The sequence below is a fragment of the Trifolium pratense genome, linkage group LG4 (assembly GCF_020283565.1).
Source record: "Trifolium pratense cultivar HEN17-A07 linkage group LG4, ARS_RC_1.1, whole genome shotgun sequence".
Taxonomy (NCBI): Eukaryota; Viridiplantae; Streptophyta; class Magnoliopsida; order Fabales; family Fabaceae; genus Trifolium; species Trifolium pratense.
The window spans coordinates 35,610,356-35,629,492 of record NC_060062.1 but is presented as its reverse complement, the minus strand read 5'-3'; the positions used below and the strand labels follow the sequence as shown (position 1 = coordinate 35,629,492).

Here is a 19,137-nt window from a genome sequence, read left to right as displayed (position 1 = left end):
GGGTTTATAACATGAAAAATGGTTTATGTGAGAGTCTTGTGAGTTTAGAGTTTGAAATGAGAAATGTAGAAATTGTTATCTATGAGGTCTGAACCTTTACGTGCAATTTTGACCTCTTTTCGTTGTGAACTGGTTTTAGTGGCCAACATAAAAGTTGTAGCCTTGTTTGTTAGCTTTCCAACGAGTATATGTGCGTCTCCATTGGACTTTCGTAGCCCAAGTTATGATCGTTGCAATGAGAGGCTGTCCTGCAGAAATCAGAACCAGTTCATTCTGCAGAGAATTCGCCCCAGGCGAAATATATTTCGCCCCAGGCGAAAATTAGTCAGTGAGCAACCAGTAGACCAGTAGAATTTCGCCCCAGGCGAAATTTGTTTCGCCTCAGGCGAAAATGTTGCAGTTTTCACCAGTTTTTCATCTGCGATCTTCCTTTGCATGTAGTTTTGAATCAGTGTCTTATTCTTACATGATTGTTGATGATTGTTGATGCTTGTTGATGCTTGTTGATGCTTATAATGATTGTTAATCATGTATGAAGAATAAATGAAGTATATTAAGGTGTTAATTAACTTAATAAAGAAGGATATTAGGATTATGTTATTCTAATAAAGAAGTATATCGAATTATGTTATTCGATAAAGACGGATATTAAGGTATTGATTATCTTAATAAAGACGGACGTTGGATAGTGTTCCACGTTATTGTTGACGGGCTATATGCCAAAATTGTTGATGAATATATTCATGAGTTTTGAGTGCATGCATCATGAATATTTAGGGATATTGGCTTGTCCAATAAAGAAGGATATCGAACTATATTTGTTTGATAAAGACGGATATCGGAGGTGAAATACTCTGATAAAGACGATGGTACCACATGCATTAGAGGTGTCTAGAGGACATAACATGAATGTGAAGCATTAGATTGCATTAGGGATTATGTGTGCATTTTATTATAAATGATGTTTGACACATACTTGGTAAATGTTGATTGTTAATCCGTATGTGAGTAGCAGAGTCCGTCATGACTATAAAATGAACAACGCAGGGTCCGTCATGACCATAATCTGAACAATGTATTTGTTGATGTTTTGGTATTGTCCGAGACGACGTGAAACTATATGTTTGGTATATAATTGTAGATGATTGATTATGTGATAAATGAAGTAATATGCATGATATATGAATATGCATGAATGATGGTGATGTATATGTATAATGTATGATTATGCATGTTTTTATGAAGAAGTGTTTAAGTACAATTTACTTACACTTGTATATTTTGAGTATGTTATCTAACTCTCTTTTATGTGTTATGTGCTGGACCGTTGGGGGTCCAGATTTTACAGGATTTTGTGGTATTCGATGTCGAGTCGTCGGTGAAGCTCCGCTCTGATTGTGACACGGGAAAGGGTTTTATATTGTATATAAAGTCCATTATCTAGGTTGTTTTGTATAGCTAATAAATACATTAGTTGATTTAAGATTTATATAAACACTATTTTTACTAATTAATTACATTAGTATTATTTTGATTGAAGAATGTAATACTCGAACCACAACTTTTATAATATCAAACATTACTTTCCGTTGCGTATTTTGAAAAAGATTTTTTACTAAGGTAGAAATATATAATTAATGGGTTTGGGTGTTACAATTGGTATCAGAGCAGGTCGTCTTCGGACTGTGTGGGTTATGTGTCGATCAGAGCAGGTCTGTGCAGTCAGACCAAGTGAGTGTAGTGTGTCAGTCGTGTTTGTCTAACAATTTTGTGTTGTTTGTTTTGTGAAATCATTCATGTTGTTCATTTAGGAACTATGAGTGGGGTGAATTGGATTAATAGATCCATTGTTTTGTTGAGTAATGGTGTGAGTGCTATACTTCTATGTTTATAATAGTTGTATATGCTTAGAGTTTAACCTTTGTGTAGTTTAAACTTGATTGATTAATGCTTATTTGCTAATTGTTAACGATCCGGCATGATATAAAACTGCATGTGACGATCCGGCATGATATAAAACTGCATGTCGTAATGATTTGAAATAATTTTAAAAACTAATATTATTTCTTGAAGATTTTGGTGAAAATATAGAGTTATTTTCTTTTGAGTGAGTGAAAATTAATTTTTCAAAATGGTGAGAAGAGTAGGATATTAATGTGTCCTGATATGTGTTTGTTATATGTTTGTTTATAACATGTGCTAGATGATTACTAGGCATTTGAATTGCTATGCGTTTTATGAGTAAAAACATGAAGATCTCATAATTCTATGTTGTGATTATTGATGCATGATTCTAATTGTGCTTTCAAGTCTATAATGATGTTATATGCTTGAAGTTTTGGATTTTGTGGATTAGTGAGTCGAGAAAACGAGAGTTTAGTGAGCGTAAGTTCAAAACCGTAGCAGAGCACCCAGATTTTTGGATGTGCTCGCTAGGCGAAGAATGAACCTCGCTGAGTCTCGCTAAGTCTTGCTAAGCCCTGTGAATGTTTTTGACTTGTCTCGCCGGGAGCTCGCTAGCTTTTGCTAAGCGAGGGAGCCAGACAAGAAATTTATTTTGTTGACGTCTTGTTCTGAGTTGATTGAATGTGAGTATGAATTATTGCTATGCAATGTTCATTTTTTCTTGTGTTGTTTTGATTTCCTAACTTTGAGAAGTGAGGGAAGTATATAGGTTACTTGAATGCTTGCATGAATTTGTGTTAGTGTTTAGGTATCGTGGGTTGGGTTTTTCCCCTGTATGTGACATGCGTGTAAACGATGTCGATACTAGTTTCTTCTTTTGGGAAGAATATGTTTAGAGACGATAGAACCGTTAGGTGTGAGCACCAGAAGTTCTAGTGGAAGAGTGTAGGTGGGTTTGAGATAAGTGGGGGAGAAGGTTATATCCCTCCGAGATGTTTCGAACGTGAGAAGATGAGATGAGTATAGAGGTTCTTGAAGCGGAATATTCAGGAATTGGCGACGTTGTTCAAAGTGGAATGAATGGGCGCAACAAGTTGTGAGAAACTACTAGAAGAGAAGTTGTCGGACCAAGTGTTTCGCCGTGAGGCGTTAGTGAGATTGGTTAAGTAAGATGAAGAGTATTCGGAATGATTGGAGATCGTGTGTTGCACTAAATGTATGGAGGCGTGTTTTGTGGACCAAAGTTGAAGTACATGTTTGATCGAAAGGAGTCGAATATGAGGAAGAGGGAGTGATTAGGATTCTTGAGAGGTGATGATTTTGAAGTAAGTTGTCATCCAAGGGGATCAAATGTTGTACCGGATGTTGGAGTAAGAAGTTTTACGTAAGTCGTGCATATGGTAGTAGGTTGAATTGGTTGAACAAGTCGGAGTTCTAAGTCTAGTGTGCGAGGTGATTTCTAGAAGAGGTTTGAGAAACTTAGAGAAAGAGATACGAAGATTAGTGAACTGTTGGTGTTAATTAATTAATGAAGGGAAGTAGGTTTTAAAGTAGATGAGAATGGAATTGAGAAATATCATAATAGGATTGGTATGTTTGTTGAATCGTTGGAAGTGAGGATTGTATGAGTAGTCGAGTGTATTCGAAGATGGAAGTAGGATAACAATTCGAAAGATTTTGTGAGAGGCTTGCCGAAGAAAGGGTAATTGGATTTGGATAATGACAGGGCAATTTGTGTCGAAGTTGAATGAGATCCTAGAAGTGGAGATGAAGCTAAAAGAGGGGTATTATTTTTGAATGATGAAGAATAAGAAAGTTAGCCGTTGGAGAACGTGTTGAGAATGAGTAATGGGAGATAATGTTGGAAGTGACTTGTGTTAAGTGAGAATTTGCGAAAAGGATTATCGCACATGTGAGTAGATGTTGTGTTTGAGCACATATAGTAAGGAGTTGAAGGTGATGCCTAAGGTAAGTGTCAGAGAGCATTTGGTAGTGCCCACAAGATAAGAGTGAGTAAGTATTTGCTAAGGAATTTGGATTTGTAGAATGGAAGAGTCGGTAGAGACTAGTTTTGTTAGATGCATCGTGGATGTTGATGTAGTATGGTCGTAATCGGTGACAATGAAGTAAAAGATTTTAAATTGTTTCATCATGGATGATGGGACGGTAGTGATTTGGTGAATAAAATTAAGATGTATTTTGGACGAGAATTTTGGAAATTTTCTAGATGTCATATTGAGATTAGACAGGGAGTCATGAGTAAGAATACTAAGACAAAGGTTGATTAGAATTTAATGGATAGAGTTAGATCGTATGGCGAATATTTGGAGCTTTGTGGATTTAATTCAAGAGTTTGATTTTGGTATCGAATGTACTAAGGAGGAGTTTAAAGATAACTATCCAAAGAGAGATGATGATTGGTAGAGGTCGGAGATGAATAAGAATTCGATGAGTGAATAAACGGAGAAGAGTATGCTTGTTGCAATGCAAGATGATGAGGAACATCGATAGATGGATTATGGGCGAATTGAAGATGTCGTTTTGGGAATCAACGAAATATAAGTTATGATTGTTTGGAGAACCAATTTTAGGCAGTGGTCTAATTTGGAAGTAGCGAATTGCTAAGGGATTAAGGAGAAGTGGTATTGGAAAATGTTTGCGTTAAGGAATGCAAATATTGGTTGAGAGATTACTTGGGAATAGAGTAGTCGTATTGGATTCGACTCAATGTGAGAAAAGGAATTTGACGGTTTGAAACGATAATTTCTAGGATGTGTCGAGGAAGATTTGAGAATGTTGGTCATCAAGTGATTGTTGGAATTGAATTATCAAGTGATATGTTGGAATAAGATTCGAATATGAATAAGTGGTGTAGCACAGTTAAGTGATTCATGAGGGAATCAGAGAATTATGGAGTTGTGGAAGTATCTTTCGGAGTGTGTTCGATTAGTTGTACTTGTTGTGGGTAGCATTATACGTACCGTAGAATGTGAGTCTATGGATGTTTCGTGCGAAGTTGACGTTTTAGCGGTTTGATAAGAATGGTTTGTGCCGATATCACGATTGTTGAATATTTATCGACAAATTGAGGAACTGGCCGTCCTTGATCTCTTGTTGATAAATGGACAAAAATTGTGTTGGATGGGATAAACTAATTTTGTCATACTTGGTACTGTGTAGCGTTTTGAACGTTTCGTTGGAGGGTCGGATATAGGAGTTATCCGGAGTTGTTTTAGTAGCGTAATTTTCGAGGGCGAAAATCTTTTAAGTGGGGGAGAGTTGTAACGACCCAATTTTCGTATTATTATTTTTATGTGTTAAAATATTTTATTTAACGTGGAATTTTAATTAAGTTAATAACTAGGGTTATTTATCGAGTACTTTTGTTATTAAACGAGTAGTGAGAGTTAACGTGTTATTGGGCCAAGCCAATTGGGCTTGAGGCCCAATGGGCCTTGAGTGTGTGTGAGGGGGCGCCCATTAAGGGCAAGGAAGAGAGAGAGAAATTCATTTCTCATGGTTCTTGTGTTCTTGAGAGGAGAAGAGAGAGCTTGAGGAGCTAGAGCAAGGGGAGAGCTAGGGATTCGAGATCTTCGTCGTGTTTTCTTCGAATCCAGGTAAGAGAGTAGATTTCATATTCGTGGGTGACTCGAGGAAGGGGAGAATGTCGATTTCTCCTCACCCGAACTTCCTCCACCCCATTTTCGTTTTAGCTTAGAACGGATTTTCTTGATGGAAATCGTTCCTAAGGTTCTTAATATGTTTAACATGCTTTTAACATGATTAATGAACGGATTTAATGGTTAAAAACGAGTTTTATAACAGATTAAACTCAAGAACTTGTGTTCTTGAGAGTTTTGATGAAAAAGTGTCAATCTTTACTTTTTCGATGTTTATGACGTAGATCTGAGAAATGAACTGTCCTTTTGTGTTTAGATATGCTTGTTGCACTTGAATATGAACTTATTTGGGGTTTATAACATGAAAAATGGTTTATGTGAGAGTCTTGTGAGTTTAGAGTTTGAAATGAGAAATGTAGAAATTGTTATCTATGAGGTCTGAACCTTTACGTGCAATTTTGACCTCTTTTCGTTGTGAACTGGTTTTAGTGGCCAACATAAAAGTTGTAGCCTTGTTTGTTAGCTTTCCAACGAGTATATGTGTGTCTCCATTGGACTTTCGTAGCCCAAGTTATGATCGTTGCAATGAGAGGCTGTCCTGCAGAAATCAGAACCAGTTCATTCTGCAGAGAATTCGCCCCAGGCGAAATATATTTCGCCCCAGGCGAAAATTAGTCAGTGAGCAACCAGTAGACCAGTAGAATTTCGCCCCAGGCGAAATTTGTTTCGCCTCAGGCGAAAATGTTGCAGTTTTCACCAGTTTTTCATCTGCGATCTTCCTTTGCATGTAGTTTTGAATCAGTGTCTTATTCTTACATGATTGTTGATGATTGTTGATGCTTGTTGATGCTTGTTGATGCTTATAATGATTGTTAATCATGTATGAAGAATAAATGAAGTATATTAAGGTGTTAATTAACTTAATAAAGAAGGATATTAGGATTATGTTATTCTAATAAAGAAGTATATCGAATTATGTTATTCGATAAAGACGGATATTAAGGTATTGATTATCTTAATAAAGACGGACGTTGGATAGTGTTCCACGTTATTGTTGACGGGCTATATGCCAAAATTGTTGATGAATATATTCATGAGTTTTGAGTGCATGCATCATGAATATTTAGGGATATTGGCTTGTCCAATAAAGAAGGATATCGAACTATATTTGTTTGATAAAGACGGATATCGGAGGTGAAATACTCTGATAAAGACGATGGTACCACATGCATTAGAGGTGTCTAGAGGACATAACATGAATGTGAAGCATTAGATTGCATTAGGGATTATGTGTGCATTTTATTATAAATGATGTTTGACACATACTTGGTAAATGTTGATTGTTAATCCGTATGTGAGTAGCAGAGTCCGTCATGACTATAAAATGAACAACGCAGGGTCCGTCATGACCATAATCTGAACAATGTATTTGTTGATGTTTTGGTATTGTCCGAGACGACGTGAAACTATATGTTTGGTATATAATTGTAGATGATTGATTATGTGATAAATGAAGTAATATGCATGATATATGAATATGCATGAATGATGGTGATGTATATGTATAATGTATGATTATGCATGTTTTTATGAAGAAGTGTTTAAGTACAATTTACTTACACTTGTATATTTTGAGTATGTTATCTAACTCTCTTTTATGTGTTATGTGCTGGACCGTTGGGGGTCCAGATTTTACAGGATTTTGTGGTATTCGATGTCGAGTCGTCGGTGAAGCTCCGCTCTGATTGTGACACGGGAAAGGGTTTTATATTGTATATAAAGTCTATTATCTAGGTTGTTTTGTATAGCTAATAAATACATTAGTTGATTTAAGATTTATATAAACACTATTTTTACTAATTAATTACATTAGTATTATTTTGATTGAAGAATGTAATACTCGAACCACAACTTTTATAATATCAAACATTACTTTCCGTTGCGTATTTTGAAAAAGATTTTTTACTAAGGTAGAAATATATAAATAATGGGTTTGGGTGTTACAAGATGCACAAGTTCCAAGATATATAAATTTTTTATATTGGTATGCTTAATTAGTGCCCCGAGACACTCTTTAGCATTTTCCAAGTTTAATTTCTAGCGGATAAACTTTGTAGTCCATATTTGAATTTGTAGTGTTCGGTAAAATTACCGGTTGAATAAATTTATAAAATGAATAGAAAACCATATTTTTAATGGGTCGGGATCAAATCACACTAACATGTCAAACTTAAAAATATGACACCTCCTATAATTCTTCACCGAATAATCATTTTATAAAATTGACTGATTGAAAAATACTATAACATGGATCATGTATATAAAATATAACATTAACCGAAAATCATCTGATATGTCAATGAGATACATCAAAATTAACTCATTCTTTGAATGTTCGTAAGACGTTAATTTTGACATATCAAATGATTTCCGATTAATGTTATATGATTTATGTTATAATATATTTTCAATCCAACGGTCGATTTTATAATACGATTAATTATCCGGTAAATAATTATCAGAGGTGTCATATAAAAAATTTGACACTTTGATGTCATTTGATTCTGACCCATTTTTAATATTAAAATATTTTTACTAAGATAAAAGAGAAAATCGGGAGAAAAAAATAAGTTATAAATTAACTTACAAAATAAACTATAAATTCGTGATTTACTATATCTTTCTTTACTCATATAAACTTAAAAACTATAAACTCAAAGTTTGACATAGTCAACATCAAGCCCCAAATAAATTAAGCAATGGGAATTTTACCCTCTCTATTTTACAATTCAGAATTTTGAATTTGGCTATTTTGAACTCTCTTATTTCTTTGTTTGTAAAGGCAGTTGCGTTTATGTTTTGCCTGGTCTGTAGAATAGGTGTTGCTTCACTGGATTTTTGTTGTTCATGCCATTATGTAGTTAGTCCTGTTATAGTCCATCTTTGTAACAACCGGACTCTAATTAATAATACTAGTACAATTAGAGGTTCCAATTAGAAGATTAAAATATGAGGTTTAAGGGTCATTGGAGAAATAGTAGTGAAAAGAATGACATAATTCTACAAGTGAAGGGGCAAAAGAGGAATTGGAAAAGTTTATGTGTGGATATGTACACTGAAGGGAAAGACAAAGTACACTGAAGCATTTCATCTCTTTCTTTCTTGTAGCTGCGTGAGCTCTCTCTCTTATCTCCTATGGCTGCTCAAAAATCCTCTTAACCCACACACTGTAAGGCTACTTTCTTTTCTTTTTCATTTTTTTGGAGAATGTTAACGTGTGCCTTTAAGGCATATGTTAAGGAAGCAAAAATAAAAATTATTAAATGTTAACTAGTAATAGACCCGTGCTATCGCACGGGTCGTAACGTTACGCTGTATTTTTTTTCAGTTCGACTTTTCATAAGTCGACATATGTAAATTAACATTATGTTTGGATTGGTGGTACAAAATGGAATGAAGCGGAATGGAACATAATGGAATGGAGTGGAACGGAGCGGAATGGAGTATAGATACCATTTCATTGTTTGGATATATTTTATAAATATTCATTCCATTGCATACACCCCAATTTGGAGGGGAAAGAAAATTAGAAGATTGGATGGTATGTGATGGATGGGTTCCATTGTGTTCCATTCCACTCCATTCATTTTTTGCAAATCCAAACAATGGAACTTAGTTAATTACCACTCCATTCCATTTCATTCCATCTTTTACCACCAATCCAAACATAGTAGGTTACATATGGATCTCACATATATGTATCCAATTAAGTTGTAACCTTAAAAACTTTACCAACATTTGAATAAACATGTTTGAATTCAATTCGAAGCCTATCACCGAATTGTATTCCATTGTCAAAGCAAAAGTTTTTCCATCCTCCAACAATCTGGACATTTTTAGAAGGATTGGTTGGATACCTTAAATGTACCTTTGAACTGTTTGTTCTTGGTACTTCAAGAATTAGGGTTTGCAAATTGAAATCATGAACATATGTTGAGAATTCGTTGGGCAAAGTCTATAAAACAAAATTTGAAGAATTAAACCAATATAAATAAGAGATAATAAATATCATAGACATTTAAAAAAACTAACTTCAGATGTGAAAAATGAAATGAAAAGAGAAAAACTTACAATTTGTGTTTTGCTGAAATGGTTGAAATGTTAATTTGTTAATTATTAAATGTTAATTTGTGCATTTTAAATGTTAATTTGTGCATTTTAAGTTTTTAACTTTTGAAACATTAAATTTTTTATATCATTAAATATTGAGTTTTTATATTGAGATATCTTAACATGTGCCCTTAAGACCCTTCTTTTTTTATTGGTCAAATTGTCTAATAATAAGACTCACACATTTAAATGCGGAGAAACGTGGATCTCGGGATTCGAATATCTGGCACCTCAATCATGTCTCTGGTAGCTACCATTTAAACTAAGACATTTCTTTTAACTCAAAAAAACTCATTGGTCACCAAGTTTCCAAAAAGTTCAAATAATACATGAAATTGAAAATATTAAAATGCCCGGTGTAATGGTTAAAAAAAACAAACATGATAATATAATATAGGACGAACACAAACATAAGCAATAACATAAGCAAACACAAACATGTTAAGAGACCTATAACCTTAAAGGACAAAATCTATATTTCAGTTGCTTGTACACAAATACTATAAAATAAACACCATCCCCAGAGTATATGCTTTAGTGGTGGCATTAATTCCTAGTGCATAATGGTGTTTCAGAGTCGTCTGTCTTCACTTTTCCAATATTACATGTTCAACCTCGCCACAATGTCAATGGTTTCCTATGAAATACAATCATGCAAGTATTAGTTTCTGTCTTTGTCGCTCTATAAGTTATAAAAAAATATTTTGATGCAAGGACTAGAAAATTGAATGAACTTCTTTAATTTAAGAGACTAATTTACTATTTTGTAAATTTAAAAGACCAAATTGTTCGACGTTTACAATTTTGAGCATCGAAATGCTAATTTACTTGTTCATCATTATACAATTAACACGAATATATGAAGATGTAATGTAATGGTTTCATTTACCTTGAGAAAGTAGTTCTTTCTGGCATGTCCCTTATGCTTAGTTTATTAAATGCTGATGCAGAATCATCTAGTAGTTCAAACTCAAAGCATGCATCATCAATAACTTGACCTAATTTCTTGTCCTCATCAGCATTATGAAAGCAATTTCTTCCCTTAGCATCAAGAACAACCTTTCTCCACACAGAGTTACTATTAGTTAAAGTTGTAGCATTTCCTACAATCCAAAGGCAATATCTGCAAGAAAGAAATATAATCAGTTTTAAACCAACATTGAGAATTTACAGCGTAACTTATGTAGCCTACCAATTGCAGTATTCCATATTAGAACCTCCGTCACAGTTGGTGTAAGCAGAAAGTCTAACCATTTGTGTCAACCGCAATTGGTAAATTTGCATATATGTTCATAGTACATGGAATCAATATAACAATAACATACCTAGCCCTGGTGATTGCAACATTAGCTCTTTGTCTATTGGAAAGAAATCCAACTTTTCCACTCAAATTTGATCTAACAGTGGATATTATTATAATGTCTTCTTCACCACCTTGAAAGCCATCAACAGAACAAACATTAACCGAAAAGTTAGGATTTGAGACCATGTACTGCTTCACTTTCTCTTGGATTTCATACACTTGTGCCTTGTATGGAGATATGATCCCTATGCTAACTTTTTTCTTTGTCCTCACAAACTCTGCCACACAAAAAAAGGTTACATAAATGTATCGACATGTTAGGAAAAACAGCTTAATCATGCGAGATAAGCGCTTATCATGTAAGAGTGCTTATGTATAAACAATTTCTATAATAAAAGATTAACTAAAGTCATATTGTTTTCATATAAGATGTTTTTATAGGCTGTCTTGGAGAAATTGTGGAATTATGCTGGATAAAACAGACACATATGTCATAAGCTATTTTTCATAAATGTTTATTCAAATAAGTCAATCCAAATGCACACTACATTTGTGAGACAGTTTGGTAAAGCTTATGGAAATATGTCATGTCCATAAGTTGTTTCAGCTTATTTTCATAAGCTCGTGAAGATAGCTTATGAAATTTGCTTATAGCTAGGTTTAAAAATATTTGATTTTATTTTAGCTTTTGTTATTGAAATAACAAATACATAACCACCTATATGATAAGTATTGAAATAACAAATACATAAGCATGTATATGATAAGTATTTATATAATAAGCGCTTAATAAAATCCTTTATAAAAAAGGGCTTATATCATACTCTATTGTTAAAAATTTGATTAACAAACTTATTGACAGAAGAAAAATGGAAACAGAAAGTAACCCTTGTTAAGTCTTCCAATAATCTCAGAGATAGCAGCAGCTTCAATCACATTCTTCAAACTATGATCATGATTAGACTGCTCTTTACCCTTAGATATGTTAATGAAGGAGTAGGAGCCATACATTGTTCCTTCAAGGAAACGTTTGCTATAGCTTATTTCTGTTACAATCTGAGCATCAGAAAGTTGGTTATCATAGAACTCTTTACTTGGGAACATGCTTATAGATGGATGCATCCTATATTGAACATTAAGCATATGCTTCTTGTATCCCAACATCACTAGCCTCTCAAATAAGCTTCTTCCAAATTCAGCCCTGTCAGCAATCTGACACCAAAAATCATAATCACAAGCCTTAATAAAAATCTCACAAAAAGTTAATCTCTTGTCCCAATTTATCTGTCATGTTTGAAATATGGCATTATCGCGAAATAGAAAGTCCGATCAAGGTCGGATGGTTAATGCAGCCGTATGATGGTTCAAATGGAGCCGAATGCATGTAGTGATACTACGCACAATCCATATCCCTCAAACAAGCCATTTCAAACTGACACTTGATGAAAAACATTTTATTTTAACTAGAAAAGAAGTACAGCTACTAATCTTCAAGTAAAATAAGACAATAATTTTCTAAGTACCTTGCTTTTGACCATTGCAGGAAGTTGTCTCTCATCACCAATAAGAATACAACGTCTGAGACCATTTAATTGCAATGGAATTGTTGATTCACATTCTTTAAGTTGAGCAGCTTCATCAATCACTAGAAACTGCACTTGTTTCATTCCTTCTGTGTACAACTTAGAAGAACTTGATGCAGTACAAAAAAGAAGGCATGCATTCTTCAAGCAAAATCGTGATATGCCAAATTTTGATGTAATTTGTGGAAGCTTGATAGTGTTACAAAGAAAACAAAGTGTGTGAAGAAACTCTTGTTTTTCAATGCTTAACCAACCAAACCAAGCGAAAATTCTTTCTCCGTCCTCACAATTACCATGGAAAGTTTGTGTTTGTTTGCTTTGATTCATGGAGACTTCAAGAGATTTTAACAACTCAAGAACTCTAAATATTTTCATCGCCACCTTAATCGGAAGGAAACATGTTGGTAAATGAGTACACAAGGTTTTTGCGAATGACTTCAACTTCCCTCCAAATACACAGAACCTTTGTCTTAAAAACTGCTCCATGCTCATACCAACACCTAACTTGTTTTCATCTTTATATATATCATATTGCTCAACAATATAACCATATTTCTTCTTCACAAACTCTTCCAATGTCATAGGACAACGATACTTAAAACGTCTCTTGTATGAAAAATATGCAGGCTTTACATGACCATAATTTTTATTGGCAAATTCTTCTAATGACATAACATTTTCATCATCATTTTTGTTCTGATACAAAGCATATTTTTCTTCAGGATACTTTAGTAATTTGATCATTGATTCCAAACTATTTTTCCATCCAGTCATTCGAGAAAAACATTTTAACAAATCATCAACTCTGTTATCCAAAAAGACTTCACCAAGACCTTTATAAGAATCAATTTTCATTCTTTTACTATTTCCAAATAGTACTATGTCACCAAGACCATATGAACCATTCTCAAGTGAATCCTTAGCTATGATATGAAGACGTGACGCCACTACCAAAACTGCAGTGTTTGTTGGAGCACATGTCACTGTTCTCATTCTTAACTTGAGTAGACAAAATAGCATTGAAGCAACTGTCTTTGTTTTCCCAGTTCCTGGTGGACCCCATATGAGTTTAATAGGATCATTGTGATGACACTTTTTCATATGAAGACAACTTAGAATACCATCTTTTTGAGATTCATTCAGATTCTGAGATTTGATTATGTTTTGTACTCGGGCATAGGATTGACCGAGAATTTCCCCCGACAAGCAAGTATGACAGTTTTCCTCCCTCTGTTATATATAACGAAAACATGTTAGTTTTTATGAGAATGTCTATAGTAATAATATCATAGAACAAGAAGTTGCATGATTGCAATTGCGAAAAATATGTTTGATACAGCCACAATTACAGTTCCAAAAACATCACCAAGACTGAAAATAAAGACAAATAGTATATTATCGATTGCTAGTTCTATGGTGTACAAGTGGGATAAATTTGGCATTGTGCACAAGTTACTTTCTACCATTGAATCAAATGAGATATGACGGGACTTATTGATCCAACGGTGAAAAGACTAATTTACTTCTGCAAATTAGACAAAATCATTATCAATTGAAGAAGTTCCTTGCATGAATGAGTCAAATTTGACAATAAATTAATTAATAACTTGGTGAGTCTTACCCCTGAATAAGGCTGCAAAACTTTTTTAATTATATTCATGTTGGATCCTTCCATCTCAGAATTCAAGGCTTTCCAAATACGAACATTAGTGATCATGTTAACGAGATAAACTGCATAAAGTTTCTGTGCATTGTTCCTCCTCGAATGAAATTTACCATGCATCTCCATCTCCATGTACTTTGATAACAGTATAGGAATCTCATCAGTAAATTCATCTTTTGATCCACAAATATAAGCTATATGACAGTAATTTTTTATCCTGCTCAAGTCATACACACTTCTCGGCCGAATACTTGTGAATGCAATGAGATCACCAACCTCAGGTTCATATTTTCCTACACCATACACCTCATCAGTAATGTTCTTCACTGTAATGTTATAGTACAAGTCGTACGGAGGGTTGAATTCCTTGGACATTTCCATTGTCCTGATTTCACAAAAAGAAGCTTGAGGCACACTCATCAAGCTTGAGTATAGATCACTATGTGTTTCCTCAATCAATGCAGGAAAGAATGAATTCATATAACCATTTGTGGACAAGAATGTCTGTGGAATCTTCGGTACCTGCGCGAAATTGAGCATTATTACAAGCTACCTTTCCTGACACAATGATACTTCATGATTCTGTTTGAAGAAATTTGAGTACTAGAAATATATTTGTCATTTCACAACAGAAAAATGATAAGACATATAAAATTATGGACCCATTTGGATCTGGCTTATTTTTGAGCTTACGAAAATAGCTTATGCAAATAAATAAACTTTTATGTTAATTCATAACAAAAATTGTATTTTTATAAGTTGTTTTCTTCAGAAACTATCTTGAAAAGCTTATAACAATACATAAAACCTTACTTATTTGCATAAGTTGTCTCACATAACCTCAAAATAAGTCAATCCAAACGGATCTTACATATAGTAAAAAAAAAAAAGTACTTATTATATCTTGAACGGAGATTTCATTGGAGAAGTGGAAGAGACAGCAGAGTACCCAACATTCAAACAATAAAAACTACATTACATTTGAATTCTGCTAGATAATTTCTTAATGTATTTTTCATATGTGAGATTATTGAAAAGTAAAGAAAGAACCTGATTTTTGAAAAGATATTCATTGAGAAGATCCTCTAAAGTCCAAGAGAATACAATACTTATTAAGCTTGGATGATGAAGACATTCCTCCATTGTATTACTACATATCTTCTTCATCCTTGTTACTTAATAATGATCCCTTTTGATTAACACTAAATCAATCTGCATAGTACAAATAAATCGAATTACATACGATGAAAACAGATGTAAAACGAATTATCAATAACTTTATGATGAAAAAGTAGCAAGATAAACAAGAAAACTATAAAAGTAATTAAAACAATACAATGTCATTCATTCCAACTCTGAGATAACAAGTTAGACGTCAAATTAAGAGCAGGGGTATTTGGAGAAGTACTCAAGATAGAGTAACAAACTTGTGTAGCTAGAAAGAAAGAGACTCTTTACAGAAAGTTGAACAATATAGTTTTTATTTTTATTTTAAGAGGCAAGGAAAATTTTTATTTTTATTTTTATTTTAACAATCGATACAACTCATATAAAAAAAATAAATAAAAAATATCATTTCGAGGTTTTCTCAAAATTACAATTTTTTGTAAAACGTTCAAAATCAATATTCACTTTCATAAAATAATAAAATAAAAACATCACATTTCATATTCTTAACCATCGTACTATCTAACAAAAAAAATTCTTACATCATCTCAACTTCATCAATATCATATACAACAATATTATTTTCCTCTTAAGAAAAAGCACGGTTTTAAACAAAATTTAAAGAAAGAAAATACTAAAAACATGGCTAAAAGAGGAAAAAGGGAATGAATGATTTTCTTACCAGTTACCACTATACTTGAATCAAAAACACTACAAGATTGAGGCTAAGCTTCTTGCTAGAAGATCATTTCTCAAGAATCCAGATTATTTCTTGATCCAACCCAAAATGAGCTTTCTCCCTTTCTTTATTTTAAAGAAAGTTGAAAGAGAAAAAAAAAAACTAAGTTTTTGTTGTTGTGATGGGACAGACTATAGAGACTAAGTTTTCTAAAAAAGAAAAAGGGGAGGGAGGGAGGGAGGGAAGGGTACTTTATTTTCTTTTTCAATTAAATAATTCAAAAAAATTACTTGGTCACCAAGTTTAAATAATGCAGCATTGTTAAAGCTCGGGAAGTTTGCCACACAATTAGGTCTCATAAAGCTCAAGGGTTAGTTTCTGTGCGTAGAGGATACCCGGTTTACACACAAAAAAAAATATATGGTGTAATGGTTAAAAAAACGAGGATTAAATATGTTTTTGATCTCTATAGCTTTTCGGAATTTTTCTTTTAATTCCTAAAGATTTTTTTCATATTTTTTAGTCTCTGAAGTTTTTTCCGTCAATGTTTTTAGTCTCTATTTTTCATTTAACTCGTGTATATTTTTACATTTTTGAATGATTTTTTGTATTCATGTTTATAATAATACATGAAATTGAAAATATTAAAATGTCTGGTGTGTAATGGTTAAAAAAACAACGGTTAAATATGTCTATGGTTTCTCATAATTTTAATTTGAGTTCATGAAAAAAAATTTCACACTTTTTAGTCCCTAAAATTTTTTCAGTCAATATTTTTAGTCCACACTTTTCATTCAACTCGTGCATACTATTATATGAAATTTTAAATTTTTCTGTGATCATATTTAGTACATTATATGAATCTCTGTTACAAATGGTTTACACGAGCTGAATGAAAAGTAAGGAGTAAAAATAATGACGAAAAAACTTTATGGACTAAAAATTGTTAAAAAAATCTTCAAGGACTAAAATAAAAATTATGGGAAACTATACGGACCAAAAACATATTTAACCAAAAAAACAAACATGCTAATATAATTTTAAAAGTATAGTATATATTCGATGAATTAAATTTTAAAAATGAATTTTTTTCTACTTAAAATATTTACTTTTATTTCCCTTTTTATTTTAATAATCATTGTTATGAGAGTATTCTATAGTATTATCTTATATTATATTATAAAACAGTCGGGACATTTTATTTTATTAAGTAGCCTATTTGTTTGATGACAAAAAAATTTACCTTTAATTTCTACATATAAAATATGTGTCTCTACTAAGTGAGTTATACTCACAAAAATCCGGTCAATAACTCTTTAATGATCTATAGTTAAATGAGTTTATTATATTTCTCTCTTTTTATTATATTTCAATTATCGCTCATTTTTTATGAAAATAGTTGAGACGATGAACAAAAAAAATTAAATCTTCAAAGCATGATAATAATAATTCACTTAAAAATAATTTTTCTAATATTTTATATTAACGTAAACGTATCTTAAATTTTTTAAAAATATCGTACCGCGTACCGGTACTCATACCGGATACCGACATAGGTCCAAGTTTATTTATTTTCCATTTACACGTAATGTAAACACTTAATATTGAGTGAAACATCAATTTTACTTTTCTATGGCAGTGATCTTTATTTTCTTTTCATTCTCATTTGGAGTCAAAACCTATTACACTAGCTACAGTGCTGCATTCACTTCCCCTGTTTTCACTTCCTCATTTCTTGTAATTCTTCTCCAATTTGTTACTCCATCAAAAGGTTCAATCACTTGATTCATTCTTTATCTCTACAAATTCAATTTTCTGCCAAAGCAACAACAAATCCAGCTTACAATTTTACTCTCATTGAGAACAAAAAATCAGAAAGAAAGGAGGGAAAAACAGAGGAGGCAGCTGAACCGAACTAAGAGAAGGAGAATAGAAAAATCAGTAAAAATGTAGACTACTTGAGTGCCAAATTCATCACCACTTCTACTTCCATCATCGGTCCTATTTGTCTTCTTGCTCATCCTATCACCGGTGTTCTCTCAAACTCTCCTTTTATTTTTTTCTATTGACATTTTCTTTCTTAATAATCCCTCCGGTCTTAATATAACCAAAAATCAAAATATATTTAGTCTAAATTTAAGTTAAATACATTTTCACTCTTAGTTATATTTAAGACAGTAGGGAGTATGTTGTAGCATTAGAGGGTTTGTTTAGCATTTTATTTATGTTTTATTTTTAAGAGGAAACAGATTTGGACCCACTAGTTATATTATGACACTTTTTTATTTGTTTAGATTTATAGGTCTAATGGCCATTTTTCATTTGTTTAGACTTTGGATTTAGGTCTAACGGCATTTTTCACTTGTTTAATTTGATGTTAATTTTTTTTATCTTTGCGTGTACAAGTTGTGACAATGTGTAGTTTTAAAACTCGTCTTTAACTAAATTATGGTAGAGTTCGTAGGTTCGATAACTAAAATAAAATAATGATTAATTGGATGTACATCTTAATCCTCAAGTTATTAGATACAAGTTGTACAAATTAATCATTCTCAAATTCACTTTTAAAACATAATCAACTCATCACAATCAACTTCTAGCACTCAATATATGTCCTCTTCTTTTTTACCCGCATTTACCATAACACAAAATTTATTATAAAAATATCCAACGCACAAACTTTTTCTACCGCTAAACTAAGTAGTTTTGAATTCTCCACCGCACCAGAAAACACGTAGGAGTAAGAGATCACTTTGTCAAAAACAATAATAAGTGTACTTAGTCATGTTGGGACCAAGTAGTTTTGAACTCTCCATTCCACCGCACCGTTGTGCTGCCTTTTGATTATGAGATTTATTTTTGCCTTCTTGCACATTTTTTCACGCGTCCTACGAACTTATTAAAATACACTCGTCCGCTACTTAGGTAGCGGACATCCCAAAAACACTCTACGTTTATAACGCTCACTACTTAAGTAGCAGACTTTATAAACATGATATTTTTTGAGAAATGCATAAGGCGCGCAAAAAACCGGCAGAGTGACAAAA

The 19,137-nt window shown here is 32.8% G+C and overlaps 1 protein-coding gene across 1 annotated transcript; it reads right to left on the bottom strand.

Moving 5' to 3' along the window:
- Nucleotides 1-10,340: 10,340 nt before the first annotated feature.
- LOC123920389 lies at nt 10,341-16,367 on the bottom strand. The gene is made up of 7 exons (XM_045972656.1): nt 16,094-16,367; nt 15,295-15,456; nt 14,203-14,766; nt 12,522-13,811; nt 11,886-12,210; nt 11,021-11,276; nt 10,341-10,818 (listed from the first exon to the last, which is right to left on the bottom strand). Exons 2-7 carry the CDS (start codon nt 15,409-15,411, stop codon nt 10,581-10,583), a joined length of 2,790 nt encoding a protein of 929 aa, XP_045828612.1. The 5' UTR covers nt 15,412-15,456; nt 16,094-16,367; the 3' UTR covers nt 10,341-10,580.
- Between the last annotated feature and the right edge of the window lie 2,770 nt (nt 16,368-19,137).

Bases quoted from the DNA above. Each gene is read 5' to 3' on its own strand.
- LOC123920389 (XM_045972656.1), bottom strand. From the start codon at position 15,411: ATGAAGAAGATATGTAGTAATACAATGGAGGAATGTCTTCATCATCCA. The intron at 13,812-14,202 runs GTAAGACTCACC...TATATATAACAG, and splicing joins TTTTGCAGCCTTATTCAGGG to AGGGAGGAAAACTGTCATAC. The intron at 12,211-12,521 runs GTACTTAGAAAA...TTTTGGTGTCAG, and splicing joins CTGCAATGGTCAAAAGCAAG to ATTGCTGACAGGGCTGAATT.